The 19928-nt window shown below is 28.3% G+C and overlaps 2 protein-coding genes across 5 annotated transcripts in view; one reads left to right on the top strand and one right to left on the bottom strand.

Moving 5' to 3' along the window:
* The window catches only part of Ppa (F-box and leucine rich repeat protein partner of paired), a 51680-nt gene extending 38371 nt beyond the window's left edge, over positions 1 to 13309 (bottom strand). The window contains exon 1 of one of the 2 annotated variants that reach the window (XR_011636727.2): positions 11895 to 13309. Coding sequence is in view for 1 of the 2 variants with exons in the window: in XM_071180586.2 (XP_071036687.1) it covers positions 11993 to 13192 (1200 nt within the window). In the remaining variant the exon portion in view is untranslated. Of the gene's footprint in view, positions 1 to 9046 lie in introns of those variants that run through there. The other variant, XM_071180586.2, reaches the window with a different exon arrangement.
* The window catches only part of LOC107447180 (protein Wnt-5b-like), a 415322-nt gene that overhangs the window by 193990 nt on the left and 201404 nt on the right, over positions 1 to 19928 (top strand). The gene's annotated exons all lie outside the window — the stretch shown is intronic.

A 19928-nucleotide genomic window follows, 5' to 3' on the forward strand; every position in this document is an offset into this window, starting at 1 on the left:
CACTCTTCATTTAGCTCAGCTATAATGTGTTTTTTCTTGGACAAAGTCATTATTTACTCTCTAAAACACTGGTCGACAATAACAAAATCAATACAAATTCAAAATAAATATTTGTTTACGTTATTAACGCATGCGCAATGAGAGATAATGTCTGCGTTGGACCGACTGCTCACGCTGAGCTAACAAACCAGTATTTTGTTGGCGTCAGCGTGACGTTGACGTCCCGCTGACGCCCAGATAAGGCGCTTGCCCTAAGAAACCAGACCTTTAGCTCAAGGCCTGGTTTCTTAGAACTAGCGCCTTATCTGGGCGTCAGCGGAAAGTTGACGTAGAGCTGACGCCAACAAAATACTTTTTTGTTAGCTCAGCGTGAGCAGTCGGTCCAACGCAGACATTATCTCTCATTGCGCATGCGTTAATAACGTAAACAAATATTTATTTTGAATTTGTATTGATTTTGTTATTGTCGACCAGTGTTTTAGAGAACAAATAATGACTTTGTCCAAGAAAAAACACATTATAGCTGAGCTAAATGAAGAGTGCTATGTTTAATGAAGAAGCTATGTTTAATGTCAAAATCAGAATCTTGGCTGATTTCAATGTGCTGTTGGATGTTGTCCGCCATTGCTTCTGTGGTTAACGTCACGTTGTAATCCAACTGCAGTTGAGTTGGACGGTAATTGTAGTTCAAGATGAGCGTTCGATGACGTAAACGATCAAACTCACAAATGGACCAATCAGAGGTTAGCGCTGATTTCCAGCTGACGGCGTCCTGTCCTAAGAAACCAGGCCTTAACAAACCAGTATTTTGTTGGCGTCAGCGTGACGTTGATGTCCCGCTGACGCTCAGATAAGGCGCTTGTCCTAAGAAACCAGACCTTAAGGCGTACAGACGTATTACGATTGAATAAAAAAAGGATAACATTCGATTATTTGTTCAAGAATCATTAACTGTTAAGCTTGTAGCAAAAAATACCATATGGGCCGCATAAATACAACTATAAATTTTAAATTTGCAGGCTGAGAGAGGCACACATTTGTTTATGAACTTAAAACACAATTTTTTTCCTTTCGAAATTCCTGTTTGTTCAAAAGTAAATGCAATTTTAAGTGTTTTTTTTTCTCTCACTTTCTTTGGCTTCACGTTACGTTTTGCTAAGCTAGAAATCTATAATACTTAGAAATTTGAAATTACTAAGGTGAGAAAAATGCCCAAGGAATTAGATGGAATAAGTAAATTACGAATCAATTGTTAGTTCGATGATTAAACTATTGTTAATTCTAAAAACTAATTAACGAGTTTAACTAACTCATTGTTAAACATGTAGTAAAAAAAAAAAACAGGTTTGTCAATTTAGTCTGTTGAAATGCTATTACTGAGTTACTGCAAATTTAAATGCTTTTTCGTGATTTTTTTCCACCATTTTTGCTTCAAACAGTTTTTGATTATTTTCAACAGTATTGACTATTTTCAAGACTTTTTCATGAAATATTGACATCGTCATAGAAAATTTATTTATCCTTTACGAGATTTTTATTTTATTAACTCGCCCTCGTGTCGATGTCAATCAAAAGTAGCAAAAAACAGAGAGATATCACGTATTGCCACATATAAATAAAAAAAAAGAAAATAAATTTAAGTGATTAAAACCATTTTCTAATTTGAATTTTTATTAAGTTTGCAAACGAGTAAAATTAAAATATAAACTTTACAACCTGTTACTTGACATTTACCAGCAACTTTACTTTTATAATTGGGTAACTAGGTTCAACAATATACATTTCAGCATATAAAGTGAAACCAAAATTAAATTAAAATAAACACGGAAGTAGTAGAATTTTTTAATTTATGAAAGTGTTTCTTAACATTAACAAAATTTCACTTTATTTTCCGTTGGCGACAGATTAAAACAGGAAAAAAAAAAAAATCCGACTCGTTCATTATATATAAATGGTAAAGACATCGTTATTATTTTCGATACCTTAAAAAAAAATTAAAAAAAGCATTTAACCAAAAAAATCATATCAAAATTGAATAATTTCAAGCTAATTTCTAAGTAAAAAGTTCAATAATAAACAAATTGTGGAGTTTTCATTATTTAGCATTGCTTGTTTCAATTCTCAAAGAAAGGTGACAGTCTACTAGTAAATTATCATAAATGAACCTTTTTATATTATATACCCGCTACCGCTCACCATCTCCGAATATATCTTCACAATAATTGTTGTTTCGTTTTATAAAACAAAAACAGTTTTTTCTATGTAAGTTGAAATTATTCACTTAAAGTATATTTACAAAAAAGAACAACGCTTGTCCAATCACTTTCCACGTCCAAACATTTCCCTGAAGATTTTAATACTATTTATTAGTGAACGTAAATAATTTTGCCCCAATTTTTTTTTGCAATTTTAGAATTCAAAAACGTAATAATGGCAGAGTTGAGTAAGAAAAATTATATTTCTGATTAATACCTTTAAATTAAGAATAAAAAAAAATATTTTATAGGAAAACAATACCTCTCTGTGTTTTGTTAATTTTATCCTGATGAGAGCCAAAGAGAGATTTTATCCTGATAAGTACTGGAACAACAATGTGATCATCGTTTAAAATTAAAAATGCAGGGACAACAATGGAAAAGAACCATTAAGATTAGACCACTTAAAAGATTAAACCATTATGTTTTTGTTGTCTTAAAAGTAACAATAATTTCAATTTAAGGTAACAATAATATCTGATTTAATAACTTTCTCATCTCTGATTTGTTGGTTAATTTTGATTTAAAGCATAAGACTTGCGTACTGTCAGCGAATTCATCGCATATATACATATACATTTCTTTTCCTATAAATACACAAAATTTCATTAAAAAAATGACATATTAATCAATGCAACTGTTTAACTACAACTGATTGAAAATAAAATATTCATTTGTTTTAATTTGCTTTTTAAACAACTTAAATTTTTTGGTTTATAGCAAATTTTATATAGAATGAACATTAATATAATTTTTTTAAAAAAAATTTTTCTTAGAAAAATAAAAGCATTCTTTTAATAAATGAGCCCAGTAAAACTTTCTTGATAAGAAATTATTCAATTTCATGGAATTTTCTAAATAGTTAATTAGAATTTGCAACTAGTTATGCAGCGAACAGAGGTGGAATAGATGAAAATTCGACTGTAAAATATCTGGATTTTCTACAAGAAATTATGGAATTTTTTTTAAGTAGTCTATTAGAGTTTGCAACTAGTTATGCAGCAAACAGAAGCGTGGTGGAATAGATGAACATTCGGCTATATCTGGATTTTCTACAAGAAATTATGGAATTTTTCAAGGTAGTCTATTATAGTTTGCAACTAGTGATGCAATGAACAGTGGTTTGATGGAACTGCTGTTCAGAAATTCTAATTCAAACCAAAATAATACAAATCGAACTAGGAAGTAAAGGTGATCTGTACCCAATGACAACACTGCCACAATCATGCTATTCGTCACAAAATTATTGATCCCCTGGCCCACAACAGGCTGTTGTGAGAGTAATTTATTATTTTTTATTTTACTCAAAGGTGAAATTTTTATATAGTTATTATTAAATATTTTCAATGTCAAAGATAAAGCACAAAATATATTTAATTAGTTTAAACATTTTATAAAATTTAAACATAAATATTCATCCTTTAAATAGTTAAATTTTTTATTAGAAAAAAGCTTTGAATAATCTCCTTTATTACATTATGTCCCAACCTATATGTAAACAACTTATTCTTATTTATCTGTAATCTTGTTATTTTAATATATAATGCATTTTTTTAAAAGATTTCAGAGTTTATGGTTTGAACACGTTTATTGTTCAAACCATAACCAATAATAACATTTTGCTCATATGGTTTTCTAAATTTCAAATAGCACAATTATTTATTGTAAGGTTAATTGATTTGATTTATACACATTAAATAAATTCAAATTATTATGAAATCATACTAATTCTTGAATATTTTTTTAATGTTAATTTAGTAAGCATTTATATTTCTTCGTGTAATAGTGAAATATAAACCAAACCAATATGTGATGTATTATTCAAAATACATAAATTTTTATTAAAAATAAGTAATTCTGTTTCCTGGTCTAAATACTGAATATTCACTGCATCCCTATTAGTAACTATGTACTGTGGGCCAGAAGACTATGATCTTAGGCCTAAAGTAAAAAATAAATTTTTCAACTAAAATATGTGTAGGCAGTTTCAATATATCCCAAATTAGTATTCATAATCACTCCAAACATTATAATTTACTTTTTGGACCGACGAGAGTACAATTTAATGAAAAATATGTTAAAAAAATTGTTTTAAATGTAACTTTTAAATTTTTATTTCAGAAATATATGTAGGAATTTTACCTTACTGTAACATTTTTATCAGAGTAATTTGTGTTAAATTATAGTACAATTTTTCAATTTGTCGGATTAGTTAATACACTTGACAAACTTATACTTTATATCTTATCATTTCACATTTTACAATGTTTGAATGACTTTCGAAAATTAGTTCCAAGAGGTAATTAGCTAAACTTTTTTGTTGTTGTCTTCTTTGATGTTTCTTCTTTCGAAAAAACCTGCCCCATTTTGCCTGTATTGCAAAGGTGGACTAAATATAGCGAAAAACAAAAATTATGTTTTTTTTCTTCATGTTTTCGCGTTATTTTGTAATATTACTTCAGAAATGTAATTTGCTTTTCATTTTTAATGTAAAATTACGAAAATTATTATATTTTCATTGCTATATTTAATTATTTAAACATACTATATTATTTTTTTATTTTTGCTCGCCATATTTCAGCCGCCATTTTGTTTTTGGGGGTATTTTTAGTGTATTTCAAAATTTCAACTATGAATGCAATTTACCTGCACATAAAAACCCCTAAATACATATTTTATCGAAATACTTATTTTGGCCACAAAACCTTGGATGCTGACCCACTGTGCTATGATAACAATAATAACAAATATGAAAAGAAATTGAATTAAAACAGAAAATAAATCACAAAGAGTTGTGTAACAAAATTTACTTTGCTTCAACTTTTTTTTTTCAAAGTTATAAGGCCTTTGAAAACAAAAATTATGTTTTTTTTTTTTACATGTTTTCATGTTATTTCGCAATTAATTAGCGTTATTTTGTAATATTACTTCGGAAATATAATTTGCTTTTCATTTTTAATACATAAAATTACAAAAATTATTATATTTTCATTGCTATATTTAATTATTTAAAAATAATATATTATTTTTTAATTTTTGCTCGCCATATTTCAGCCGCCATTTTGTTTTTTTAGTGTATTTCAAAATTTCAACTATGAATTCAATTTACCTGCACCTAAAAACCCCTTAATACAAATTTTGAAATTTTTTTTATCAAAATACTAATTTTGGCCACGAAACCTTGGATGCTGGCCCACTGTGCTATGTTAACAATAATAACAAATATGAAAAGGAAATGAATTAAAACAGAAAATAAATCACAAAGAGTTGTGTAACAAAATTTACTTTGCTTCAAACTTTTTTTTTTTCAAAGTTATAAGGCCTTTGGACATCTGAACAATAAAAGCACCACAAATATCATTCATTTTGGTGTCGCTGCTTTAGTTCTTATGTACATATATATTACACAAATGTACAATTACATATCTTACACACTATTATTCAGAAAATTTGTTTTGTTTTTCTGATAGCAACAAACAATTAATTTTAAAGGTAAAAGTTCTCTTTTTTGGACCACAATTTTAAACCACTGAGTATTCAAATATTCATTTTCACCCATTACAAAATGGTAACATAATTGCTGACATAATTATCATTTAGTTTCTCCTTAATAGCTATTAATCAATAAAAACATTTATAATAATATAAACATTCAAAAACAATTACAACAAATTGAGCAATAAACAATTTTATCTGGAAAGAATATAAATGCATTTTTATTTTAAAAATATCTACTACACATTAATTTAAGTAACTAGTAGGTACTACATAATAATTTAACCAGTCAATAAATATGGTCAGTTTTTTACTTAATTTTGTCAATAAAATGTCGTAAATTTTTTAATTGTAGAACTAAAATGTTTTCTTAATAAAATATAATTCAAGTTTTTATAGGAATAAAATACGTTATAATGAGTAACTTGATCATTACTATACGCAAGTAAAAAGGTACATTAGAAACAATTGTATTTTAAAGAAACTGGTTGAGGAGGAGCTGAAATGATACCTGCTCGGAATCAAAAGCCTAAAATGTTTTTCGTCGAATTATTATCCATGTACAAAAAAAATTCTACCCAGTCATATATTATACTTATGTCATGTACTCAATGTTTTTATAGAAAAAAGGTTATAAGACAATAATAATAAAAATTATAAGTTTTTGCATAACTAATATCTCAGTACTGTTATCATGTGTGTTACGATACACGTCTTTATATTTCTTGAATAACACAAATAGAATTTATGCATGCAGGGGTCTGTCTAGTTTTTCCTGAGAGGTACCTATTTTGTGAAAATTTAGACATAATTTGCGAAAATTAAAAATTATATTAAAAAATCAACAAAAAAATATGGCCAAAAAAAATACTGATTTAACGTTTCTTACGGGATACAAAAATAAAATTTTAAGACAAAGTAATTTGTAAAACTACTGTTTTTCCCAAAGTCGAATTTGTGAAGGTACCGCTAATCGGTAGTAAATTTGGCCTGGACAGACACCTGGTATGGCAATACCTGTTTACCAATGAAGACTGTTTTTAAAAAAAATATTAACTATATTGAATGTCATATAACCACCATGCAGACCACCAATAAAAATAATTAATGCTTAGTTAATGAATCAGAAGCTTTTTAAAAATAAGTGTTTTTATTTTAACTATGTCCTGCCTGTTGTAAGATGAGTTACATTGAAAAATTTTTATTACTGGATAATTTGTTTTTAGTCTAAATCAAGCTGAATTTTAGTACCCTTTTTTTTAGAATTTTAGTACCCTTTTTTTTAGAATTTATTTTTTTAAAATGCCACATCTGCTTCCCTATCTGGAAATAGACATTTTGTCCTGCACAATGCATAGTTTTCTTTAAAAAAGAAAAATTTGCTTACTATAATTAAAGTTATATAGGAAGTAACTTAATCTTAGTCTAAAATATATAAAGATATTAGCAATAATGGTAACAAGAATGACAATTTTCATTCAATCTAGATAAAAATATAAACTAATATAATTAAAAAAAAAAAAAAGAGAACTGGATTATAACATTTAAATAGTACAAATGAAGCAAGTGTTTAACATTGAAATTCGAAAATTCTTTCTTTTCATGGAACATTCTCTTCCTTTTTTTAAAAACTGTTAATGTAAAAACTGTACTACAATTAAATAAAATACTTTTCTCCAAAAAACACAAAAACACTAAACATTGCGTTATTAATTAAATTTATATTGGAATATTTTCCACTGTAAATTTGTTGCTTTACTCTTAATGCTATGTTTACTAAAAATAATTTAAAAATATCACAGTAATTTTTCATATCAAGGAGGTATTTATGTGCATGGATTGTTCCACTTTGATGATAAATAAAATATGCTATTTATTTTAGTATTTTAAAAGAAAAAAGATGCAAAGAATCGCTGTAGCAGAATTTGCTTAATGAAGCTGCAGCACTTCTTCATAAAATTCGAATTTGTCTGCAAGTCAGGTAGAGAATATTATTGTAAAGATTCATTTTAATCTAACATACTTATAATGAAATTTGCAAATATTCACATTCACTTAGCCATATATAAAAATTTTATGTTTAAATTTATACAATGATGCTAATTAGAATAATGCTTTATATTGTTAAGCCTAAAAGTAGCAGGGGAAAAATTTCCTTTTTATTCCTTTATCTCAATTCAGCTTACTAATTTTTGTTGGAAATAAGTTTTGAAATATTTGAAAAATAAGTCTCACAGTGATTTTCTCCCATTTGATTGCTTGCCTTTTAAAAATAAACAGAAACTAAGATGAAACATAATCTGCACATGCTGTAATATTCTGCAGAGCTTACTCCTGTTCTGGAAGGTTTCTGTTATGCAGCACAGAACTATAACTTGCTTATTTTTTGCTAACATTTTGATAAGCTGGTTCTAATATTATACTAGTGAAAAGTAAACCATTCTATAGTGAAGAACTATTTTTATGTATTTACTGTTTGTTCTATAAAGCAAAAAAAAATTTATCAAAATTTTCGATTTTTATGTTTAATTTTAATCACAGTAGGATATATCATGTGCTATATAATATTTATGTAATGAGGGCAAAATAGTACCTAATTTGAAGTATAAATAATTAGAATCATTTACCAAATATATTTAAATGATTCTATTACATTATAACCATAAACATGTTTTTGAACTAATTTGCACAAAAAGTTTAATGAATTAGAGTAAATTAAATTAGGAGGCTTCCAATATAAAGTATACTATATCATCTTTTTCACCTGATTTTTTTTTTTCTAAATTTGAGTTGAAATTTATATTATATTACAATTAATATTTATTACATATTTTTCAAAAATATTAGAATGTCTCTAGTTTTTATGTTAAAAACTCCAGAGAAAAAAGATGAAAAATTTAGGAACAATAATTATTATAAATTTTTTGGCAGATAAAATAAATTTTATATAAGATAATGAAACAAAAAATTGTTTTCCTTATATTTGTGTCATTTAAAAAATGCTTAACTAATTAAAACAAAAGTTTAGACATTCATCATTTGTAGAAGTTATGTTTCCGAAATTAATAATTATCAAATTTAAATATAGTAAAAAAAGATCTTTTTTTTATGTACATTAAAAAACTAAAAAAGCAAGTTTAATGACAAAATATTAAAAACACAAACAAATTGATTTTTAAGATAAACAATGAAATTTATTATGAGTAATTAATACTAAGCTACTACTAAGTTATTTTTTAACAATTCATTATAATTGATTTAATACCATTTAAAGATTAAATAAAATAAAGATCATGTTTATTTTTTTCCTTTTTAAATAAAAAGAGCAAAAAAGGTTTTATTGTTTAAAGGCAAAATGAAGTAAATATATGCTTAGTTCTATGAGTAAAAAAATTTGAATAAAGCACAAAATCACATTCTGTGCCTTTATCTGAGCTTTATTCATATTTGCTTCCTTTTTTATAGTACACATTCACCTATGCAACAAAAATAATCAAAACTTAAAGAGATTAATTAAATTTTGAAAGAAAAAAAAATTCGTTCAGACAATCCAAGAAGTAAAATTTGAATCATTTGTAGTCACAAAATTTCAATGAAGTAATTTCTAAATCATTGTTTCTCTTAATATTCATCATTATTTTATGCTTGTTAATAAGGTTAAAGCTAAGAAGTCTTTTAAGCCTTTCTTGAAATACAAAAACAACAATAAAAAAATTAATATAAAATAACTGAAGATTGTAAATAAATCTTCAGTTTGCAAAGAAAAAAAAATTTTCAGTTAGTAGAAAAAATTTAGATTGTAGCAACAAAAAAAATTAACATTTTTATTCTATCCAAATTTTTACCATTAGTAAGCAACATATCAATATTTTTTTAAAAACTTTTCTGAAGAAAAAGTTATTAACGAATTAATTTTATTAAAGTTATAGATTAATTTCAAAAATAATAAATCAGAATGTTTGTTTATGAGGATAAAATAAAAATTTTGACATTTATGTTTAATACACATCCCAAAAAAAAAACAAAAAAAAAACTTAAAAGTTATTAGTTAAATTTTGTACTAGTAACGGTAAAATCATCAGGATATTTGCTTTAAGAAAATGGGAAGACATATGTGAATTATATTTAAGCCAAAACAAAACTGTTTGCATGATTAACCAATTGTTAATAGTCAAAATTTAGAATGATTTACAAAACACCTTACAACTGAATGATTAAAAGGGTAGTATTGAATATAAAATCAATTACTCATTAGTTAAGAATTTTTTAATTAATAAACTCTGTAGTTTTAAAATTTAAACTGATAAACTCACTAGTTAATAATACTAGTTTCATTACTGCAATTCTGATTCTAGTTAATAGTTTACTACAACTTTTAACCTAAGTACTTTTTTATGAAAAGAAACAAATAAAAAATTTTTAAAAAAAAAAAAAGAATTCTTTAAAATATTTCTTACAAAATAAAAAATTAACTTTTAAGAAAAATATAACTTCTAAACTAGTACAATTAATTAACTTAACAGCACTGAAAGGAAAAATTTTTTATCTTTTTTCCTTAAGTAATTCAAAATGAAAAACCCACAGCTGTAAATTACTTATATTCTGCAACTCACTTTCTGACATCGTACGTCACTAACATTAATGAAATAAGAATATAAATATTTATAAATTATGTAGAATAGTTCCTTTTAAGAAGAAAAAGAAAGACTATAGGTACTCCAAAATTTGAAATAAAATGAAAATATAAATTGTTAATTTAGATTAGATGAAAAGAAAGAAAATATTTAAAAATAAATGTAAAAAAATTTTTTTGAATTAAAAATAGATTAATTAATTTAAACAATATAGTCTAGTTCCTCTTAAATAATTTTTATAAATAATGGTAATAATTTCTGTAAAAAAAAGTGAAAACAATATTGTTTTCAAAATTCTCTTATGAAAAATAATTTAATTAACAGATAATAATTTTTGAACTTATAATAAATTGCAAACACAAATTTACTTTAAATGAAATACTTGACTTATCTTAATTGATCGTTGTTTATTGAAATTACAAGGCAGGTATTTAATTCCAATACATGCTTTAAAATTTTAATGATGGTTCAATTAACATGCTTTAAAATCAGAATCTAATTAAAATTTTAAACTAAATGATAATCATTTAACACATAAATAATTCTATAAGACTAAAGCTTCAAATTTAAAATTCTTTGAATAGAATTATTATAGACAACATCCCAGTTATTAAAATATTTCATTCTTGAATTTGTAGATAAGATTATCTTAAATTATCATTGTTTTGAATAAACAAAACTTTGCAGTATGTTATAATTTATAAGAATTTTAATTCAATATGACTGGATTAAGGAAGGAACTAAATGTTAGATCTTATTAACACAATTCAAAAAAATTAAATATTCAAGATGTTTAGATCAGAATCATCTGATTTTATTTTGATCTGTAAAAACTATTAAATCAAATTTAAAAAATGCAGAGATAAATTATTTCTTTTCAGTTTCTTGAATTGTAAAGAAACCTTTTATTAATGTAATATGAATGGAAATGATTAAAGAAGGAACTAAATGATAGCTTTCTTATTATGATAATAATTTCATAATATTAATTGTTCAATATGTTTTGATCAGAATTATGAGATTCTTTCCCGATATGTAAAAGAAAAAAACAAATTTCATTGTGTAAATAGAATTTAAAAACACTTTTCAGTTTGCCATAAATTGTTAACACACAAACATTTAATGTAATATGGCTTTAAAATATTTAATTAAAGGAACTAAATGATAGCTATCTAATAATATTAATTCTGTATAATTTGTTATTTAAGGCGTTTTGATCAGAATTCTGATCTGTAAAAAACTAGGAAATCAAATTTCTTATAAAAAATTTAAAACAGAAAATATTGAAATGTCAGCAATTATGAAACAGCAAATAAACTACCCTAATGCAAATATTCTGTAAAATTAAAAATATATCACATGCAAGCATTCTCGTAAAATTTTTCTTTTGAGGTAGTTGCTTCACCACATTGAGAAATATAGAAAAATTAAATCTATGCTCATGATGCTATTTACAGATGTAAAAACTGAATATTTTCAAATGGAATAAAAAAACAAACAAAATAAATACTTAAAACAATTTCTAGGCGTATAATCCAGGTTAAGATGATCTTGATAAAAATATATCCTATTTAAATGGCACTAGTAAAATATTCTGCAGAATTGGTGTCACCTTTTCTGCCACAGACCTAAATTAAGGACACTAAGATGGGGTAACTGCATCACTTTTTCTAAGCCTACAGTTGTGATATTGACACAGCCGTATAAGTCTATACACAGAAGTCTCTGCAAGTGCTCAGCAACAAGACTTAAACCCTTGTCAGTAATTCGACTACATTGACCAATATTCAGCGTTCTTAAGTCTGTTAACGTCCGGGCTATTCGACCAAGGCCTTCATCACTAATTGGACAAGCATTGAGACTAAGGCTTCTCAAATTGAACAATCCTTGGGATATATGTAATAATCCCTGGTCACCAACTCGGTCACAAAAACTGACATCTAAAGCAGTCACTCGCGAACTATTTTCAGCCAAATAGGCCAGGCCTATGTCTGAAATACTATCACAGCTTCTCAAATTTAATTCTTTTAGAGAGGCAATTCGCGCCAAATGTTTTAATCCAGAATCTGTTATACCAGAACAGAAACTGAGATTAACACTTATCAGTGAAACCAATCCTTCACTCATATGTTTTAGGCTTTCATCTGTCAATTTTTGGCAGTCCTGAAGACCTAAATATTCTAGGTACTTGGTACCTACCACTTCACTTTTACCAGCTAAGTGTCCAATTCCTGGATCTGATATTTGTCTGCAACTTCTCAGGTTCAGGCTTTTTAACTTCAGAAGTCCCCACGCGATTAAAAATAGTGAATCGTTCGAGATATTGCTACAACCACCCAAATCTAGGACTTGGAGATTCACAGCAAATTCAGACAACTTTCGAATGCTTTCGTCCGATATTTGTTTGCACATACTCAAGTTCATCACAGTCAGTGTAGGTACGTGGTGTGCCATACCCTGTTGGAACCAATGATCGCTTAAATTGTAGCAGCCAATTAAGTTCAGACTTTCTAAATTTGGTATACCTTGCACAACTTCTCTCATAGAACGGCGTATACTTAAGACTTGTATACGTCGTATACCGCGCTGAACGAGGCTTTGGAACAAAGAAGGGTTGGAGGAGCGACGCAAGTGTAATTTGGCTTCCACACCCCGCCATACAGACTTGTGGTAGGCCGCATCTCGCCAAGCTGTACATACTCTCGCAGCATTTCCTTTGTCTTTGACGTCCAAATAGCTGAAAATGAGAGCTAAAATTTCGGGATATAGACACGACACATGAGCTGAGGGCCTTTCGTTGCCCTCCATGAAGCTTGACTACACGATGCCGCGCCACACCGAAGCTTCACAAACAACGGATAAGAAAACAACTCCCCACAATGATGCGAAAACTACACACTGACTCCGTTGTTTGTGTGCACTTCCGAGAGAGCGCCCAATATTCTCGCGAGGCGGCGCCAAGAGCGTCATGACGTTGTGAGATCGGAAAGCAATCCGATTGGTTCCTTCAGAGGGGGAAAGGGGGGGAATATTTTTTTCTTTTTTCCTTCCTCAGTTGGTTTGTTTGATTTCTTCCTTCCCTTCCCTCCCTCCCCTTCTCCTGCCTGTCACAAAGATGGACGGAGTTGCGAGAATATTTTTTTTATATTCATTTCTTTCTTTATTTTTTTTTTCCGTCTCCCTCCCTCTTCGGCGGTTGTTAGGGGAAAAAGTTTGAGAGTAGGTTGAAGTGTAGTTTTCAACTGAAGGCTAGGTCAGAGGGTTCGCAATGCTATGTATTTTTCCCCTCTTTCAAAGGAATTCGAGGGGTGGAAATTTTTATGTTCAGTAAATATAAGTCGGGGAATTTGGTTATTTTATTTTCTGCAAATCATTCGAATATTGAAGATTCAAAAATTCCTTATTTACTAAATATATTCGAAATCTTCTTTTAAATTTAGAAAGAAATAGGATTATTATTTGTGTCTTAGTTATTATATTCGTATCTTGGTTATTAGATAGAAAAAAAGATTGTTATCATCTAAGTCGAGGAAATATTTTTATTGTTTTATTTATTTATTTCGATCAGAATGTTCTTCTTGTGTTTCTTATGCAAATTTGATTATTTCCTGAATCAAATAAATATTGAAAACTCAAAAATGGATTTAGTTTTAATCTTTTATTATACTGTATATTAGTTATTTAGTTTAGTTAGTAGAAATTTTTTATATTTTATAAAGAATATTCTAATTATTAGTTGATAAAAAAAAAAAACTCTAATGTCCATAAAATCTACGTTATCTTCTTTATCCATTAAATATTTTCGGAATCTTACAAATTTGGAAGGAAAAAAGTTATATGATAAGTTTCTAAGGTATTAGCATAGCAAGCAATTGCTTTCGATCATTTTATTTATTTGCTCTTTTTGATCATGATCTTCACTGAGATTTTTTCATTTGAATTTGGTTATTTCCTGAAAATCATCAAAATATGGAGAATTCCAAAAAGTATTTTGTCTTAATTGATTATTTATCGATAGTAATTCATTATAATATACAGGTGGTTATCAAAATAATGGAAAACCCGTTGATTTGGAAAATCTCATCTCTTACGGGAAACAAATTTTGCATCTTAGGATGAACCTCGTCAGCCAAAACTGTCCATACTCCCCGGTGACATTTCCTTTCAGATTTATAATTGGGCCAGCATAAAACCTCGACATTGCTGCCCAAACCATGACAGATCCACCTCCATGCTTGACAGTTGGAAAAAGACAATGATGATCATAAGCTTCTGAAGATGTCTTCCAAATGTATACCAGTCTTGTTGTTTGGAAAAGTATGAAAGATGATTCGCCTGAACATACAAATGTACATACATACACTAATTAATGAACATACACTTATTAATCTACCAGGTTTTGTGACTGTGGCATCACTGCGAACGACGTTTGGCATTTACCGCTGTGACAAATGGCTTGGGAATTTCTGCCGTAAATGTTATGTTTATGTGTATAATGTTATTATGGAACACTTACGATAACACTTACGTAAATAATGAATTTTATCATTGAAAGCATGAAGGGGAAAAAAACCAATTAACAAGATCTCATTTTCAAATTTAATTTAAGCGAAAAAAATTCCAGCTATCATTTTTAGTTGCGATATTGTATTCTTCTCTATATCTATCACCAGGGACCACGGAACCGGGGGGAGGCAGAGGGGGCTGTAGCACCCTTACATTTACAGCCCCTCCCAAGATTATAATTTTTCACTAAGTATTTAAATTTACAATTAAATAAAAATTAATAGCATTTTTTTTAAATCGGAAATCTAAAAATATAGTACCTGTATTTCAAGCGAGCTTTAACATTTCTTTGGTGAAAACTGGTACCAAATCATCCCTCTGTAGTCCCTAATATACGTCCCTATTGCTGACCGATGCGGGATAATTCTTTATTTCAAATATCACAGCAATCATAATAATTAAAAAAAAAAAAAAAAAAAAACAGTGAAGTTGAATAAAAAAAAAAAAAAAAAAATACCGTTAAATGAGTGATAAATAACTTACAGGTAAACAATTTCGATTAATAATTTTATATTAATTTTAAAACAATTCGAATCACGAAGTTAAAATTGCAAGCTCGAATTCTTAATTGCCATTTTGTGAGGCTCAGATTATTCGGACCCGGTTTGAATAATATATACAAAGAAAGAGAGAGAGAGAGCTAAGGAGAGAGCCCCCCCCCCCCGTTTTGACATACATCTGTGATCAATGGCTAGCACACTGATGTTCGTCAAATTCTGTGTCTGCAGAATCGGATAATATGTAGGGTTCTACTTAGTAGGTTAAAGGGTTATATCGGATTTAGGGTTATATTTGGACTGCAGAATGTAATATGCTAGGTTCGTACCCGCATTGAACGAAAGTAAAAAAGTGCTTTCAATATTGTAACAACAAAGCTAATTTTCTTTTTTTATTAGCTTTTATCTTAAAAGTACGAAACCAAACGAAAACCACGAAACTAGATTTATTAACATACTAGATTTATTAACATATACTAGATTTCTCCACATAACGTGGTGGTAAATATGAATTTACTAAAATACATTTTTTCTTTAACTTTCGCAACAATTTTTTAAATTTTTTAAGAGTCTTACGTTCCCGGATATATCATTACGTGACCATCGGTGAGTCATGGCCCTTTTTATCATGAGAAAAGGTCATGACTCATCGAATTCACGTGACCATTTCTTCTGAAGTTGCAGATTATTATTATTATTAAAGTTCTCTGCTAGTTGAAAAAAATATTAAATACGTATTGGAGAACGACAAAATACTCAATTAGCGAAAAATGTTTGACCCCTAAATAAAACAAATATTGAAAATTTAATTTTTTTTTGTTTTTTTTATTTTTTATTTTGCTGTCACGAAAAGCAACGTTTTGTCCAAATTGATAAATTTGACCATCTTTCTTCAATGGCCATCTAACCTTGCCTTATACCCTATAACTCTTGAGCTGATGTCGAAAATTATAAATAACTAAAGTAAGAAAGCAAGATTAGATGTTGCCAAATGTAACAACTTAGAAATTATACGGAAATTTTTAAAAACGTAAAAAGCTAAATTGTATACTTGCACTTCAAAAATAATAAGATCACGGATACCCACACGTGTGACCTATGATGTAAGCGCCAATTGATCGCTTATAAGCAAAATAGCTTGTTAAAGTTGAACTAAGTTTCTCCACATAAGTTAGAATGTTAATTAACGAGTAAAGTTAATTAACTACAACGCCTTATCACACATCTAATTTATTGAAATATAATTCTTTCTCTTTTACGTCTTTTACTTAACTTAGATTTATTATCTGTTTATGTATTGTGACAGTGATGTTTTTTTTTTTCTTTTAAATTTTTTTATTTATTTATTTTTCGTATACCTGGCAATTTCGATGCATAATTAGCTTATGTACTGCATGCTTCGTGCCTGTCCTCTGTTAAATAAGAAATAGATAGTGAATGAATTGAAATCTTTGTGAAAGAATATAAAATGCGTCACTTAAGAGAATTGATACTTGGCGGTCTTGGCTTACTCGCAATGGAATGGAAAGAACAGTTGCTAATGCCACATTTTAACAACCAATCAGGATCGAGATACTCACACTTCGTCATTTGCAGGTATTCAATTCAAGAGAGATAAAAATTGCTTCCGATTTGAACTGCGTGACGCATGTTTTCTGTTTTCTTTAGTTAATTTTTTTCTAACCACAGCTGATTATTTTTTAAATCCAGCTAATCATCTATTTCGCAACGATTAACGTATTATTAATAATTACTAGAATGCCACGTGCGTCTAAAAATATACGCTGTATATTCATTTTTGTTTATCTAATCTACTTAACTATTCAATCATAACTAACCACCATGACTTGCATGACTAATTACAGATATTTATAACGAAAATATTCCTTGCATTCACTTTCAGTGGTAAGCTGATATAAATAAGGCATAAAAATTGCTAATTTTTATCTCTATTAAAAATGTTTTGCTTTTAATTAGTCAATACTGTTGACAGTTTTAGGCGAACGAAGCATCCTTACAATTACAATATTATTTACTTACATAAAACACATACGTAAGAAAATAATTCTATATTTCATGAACGAAATGACCTTTATTTTTACTATCATTTAAAAAAAAAAAATTATAAGTAAAGAATGAGAAGCATTCATGGGGGCTGGTGAACAAAAAGAACAGTTGGGGGGGGGGTAGAGACTTCCAGTTCTTTAATAAAATATTGTAGAAAAATAAGGTAAAAAAGCTTTGGAATTTTTTAAGCAAACGATTCCGTATGCAGCAAATTTTTGCAGTAGTTTTTTTAATTATAAATTTTACTTTTTAGATAAGAAAAAAAAACTTGTCTAGTATATTTTAAGAGTAACAAATATTTTACAGTAATAGCTTATCATTGAGAAAATTTTCCGAACTAATTTTGACATTTTCTAATAGAAATTACGAAGGCAGATTATCTTAACATAAAGAGGCGAAAGCTTGAAAAATAATTTTCCTTCTTAATAATTATAAATATGTGTATAAAAGCAAACAAAAATAATGCCCTTACATGCTTTTCCAGAAATTGCAACGCTTGCAATATTCTGCTGGATCGTGTTATAGTTAAGCGAATGGTAATTTATCGAACGTGCTGCTCATATCAATTAGGTATAAGACTGCGATTCATGAATGGTTGTCAAAATTTCAGTTTTTTTTTTTCTTCCTTCATTGAAAAGATAGCTGAAGATGAAAGATTTAAAACAAAAAACAAAAATTAACTGCAGACGATAAATTTAAAACTTAGGAATATTAATTATATAGTTTTGCATAAATGTATTCTCTCTTGATGTTCTATGTTAGGTTAAGCCAGAGATTGACAAACGGTGTTTCACGAACTGAAAAATTATTACACTATTTATTAAAAATTATTGACACATGCGGGCAACTTTTCTAAAAAATGTATTACAACTATCATAGATTTAAATTTTAAAAAAAGTGGTAGGCAAGATTTCATAAAAGTCGGAGCAAACTTATCACTATAGCTACAACTTCAGTTTTCAAGTCTAATTATGACGAAGGATTCCAGAAGGATAGTATTGATCACATATTACTGAATCATTTATGTTTGAGCCCAATCCAGAAGACAAGAGAGCTCCTGGATCAAGTATTGGGAGAAATTTGCCTTCGTGGAGGTCTTTTTGATGGAACTAACCACGATTTGCGTTACATGGAGAGGAAGACCACGAGAACCTCCCACTTTTAGCCTGATGACGAAGGGACTCTAACCCATGATCCGTCTACCACTGAGGATATTTCACGTCAGCACTGTGGTCGGTGCAAGCCGGATGCGGATTCGTATCGACCAGCCATCGCTGGATTCAAACCCGGTTCACCTCATTGGAAGGCGAACGTTCTATCCCCTGAGCCATCGCGGCTCTCAATCATTGATGTTTGTGGTAATCACGAATACAGAATTTCTTCGAAAAAACAGAGTGGAAAGGAAGTAGTTTTGCTACCAATTTTTAAACTTTTGTATGGATCGCTGAAATTTCAAAAGCATATTTTTACTGTACCCGCTTGCTATGTGTTAATATATCAGAAGAAATTAATGTTGTTTGAAGAAAAGAAATCAAACTAAAAAAATAAAAAAATAAATAAAAAAAAGGCTGTCATTTTTTTCATTTTTATGTCAAAATCAAAGTTATAGTAACTCAAGACAAAACTTAAATTTTACATACTGGGCTAAGTTTAACATTGAAAGTACGGAACGGAATTTAGGATTATTTATTTCTGTTTTTCTTTAGTTTTTCTTGCTCTAGCAATTCCATTGGAAATAAGAAAATATTCTTCATTAGTGTAGTAAGCCGTTGGAAGCTATTTTTCATAGCCGATTAGGAGATTAAAGAGTCGAGGACATAAAAATCTTACCTATGTTGACATTTTACTTATTGCTTTAAAAAATAAGTACTCCGTTTCGGAGCGGGGACATAAATAAATTGTGTAAATAATATTGACGCCACTGATAATATTAATTATTCCTTATTAGTAGTATTAAGTACTACTAGTATTGCGAAAATATGTAAAAGGTGCTGCGATAATAGGTACCGAAAAAACTAATGTAAATACTTAATGTATGAATGTCTGATATACGAACTTAGGTTATAGGGTTTTTTTTGCACCCACCCCCCCATCCTTATCCTTATATATGCACCGAAAAATTCTAACAAATGTAGGAAAAGAATGTTTTTATGTCATTTAGAAAGCGAGAAATGGCTGGGTAACTTTGAAAACTTCCTTTTTCTTTTTTTTTAACCTCATAACGAACTTTACAATTTAAAAAATAATTTTTTTCATGGAATATAAAGCAATATATTTTAACCTATTAAAGATAGCTATGAAAATCTGAAATATACTTTCTTTAAGTTATTTTATACTTAACCTTCAAGAAGTTTTTTTTAAAACATATTTAGTTTTTTTTATATATATAATATATATTTTTAAAAAAATATGCA

The sequence above is a fragment of the Parasteatoda tepidariorum genome, chromosome 8 (assembly GCF_982258835.1).
Source record: "Parasteatoda tepidariorum strain Cologne lab strain chromosome 8, Ptep-v5.0, whole genome shotgun sequence".
NCBI classification, from domain to species: domain Eukaryota; kingdom Metazoa; phylum Arthropoda; class Arachnida; order Araneae; family Theridiidae; genus Parasteatoda; species Parasteatoda tepidariorum.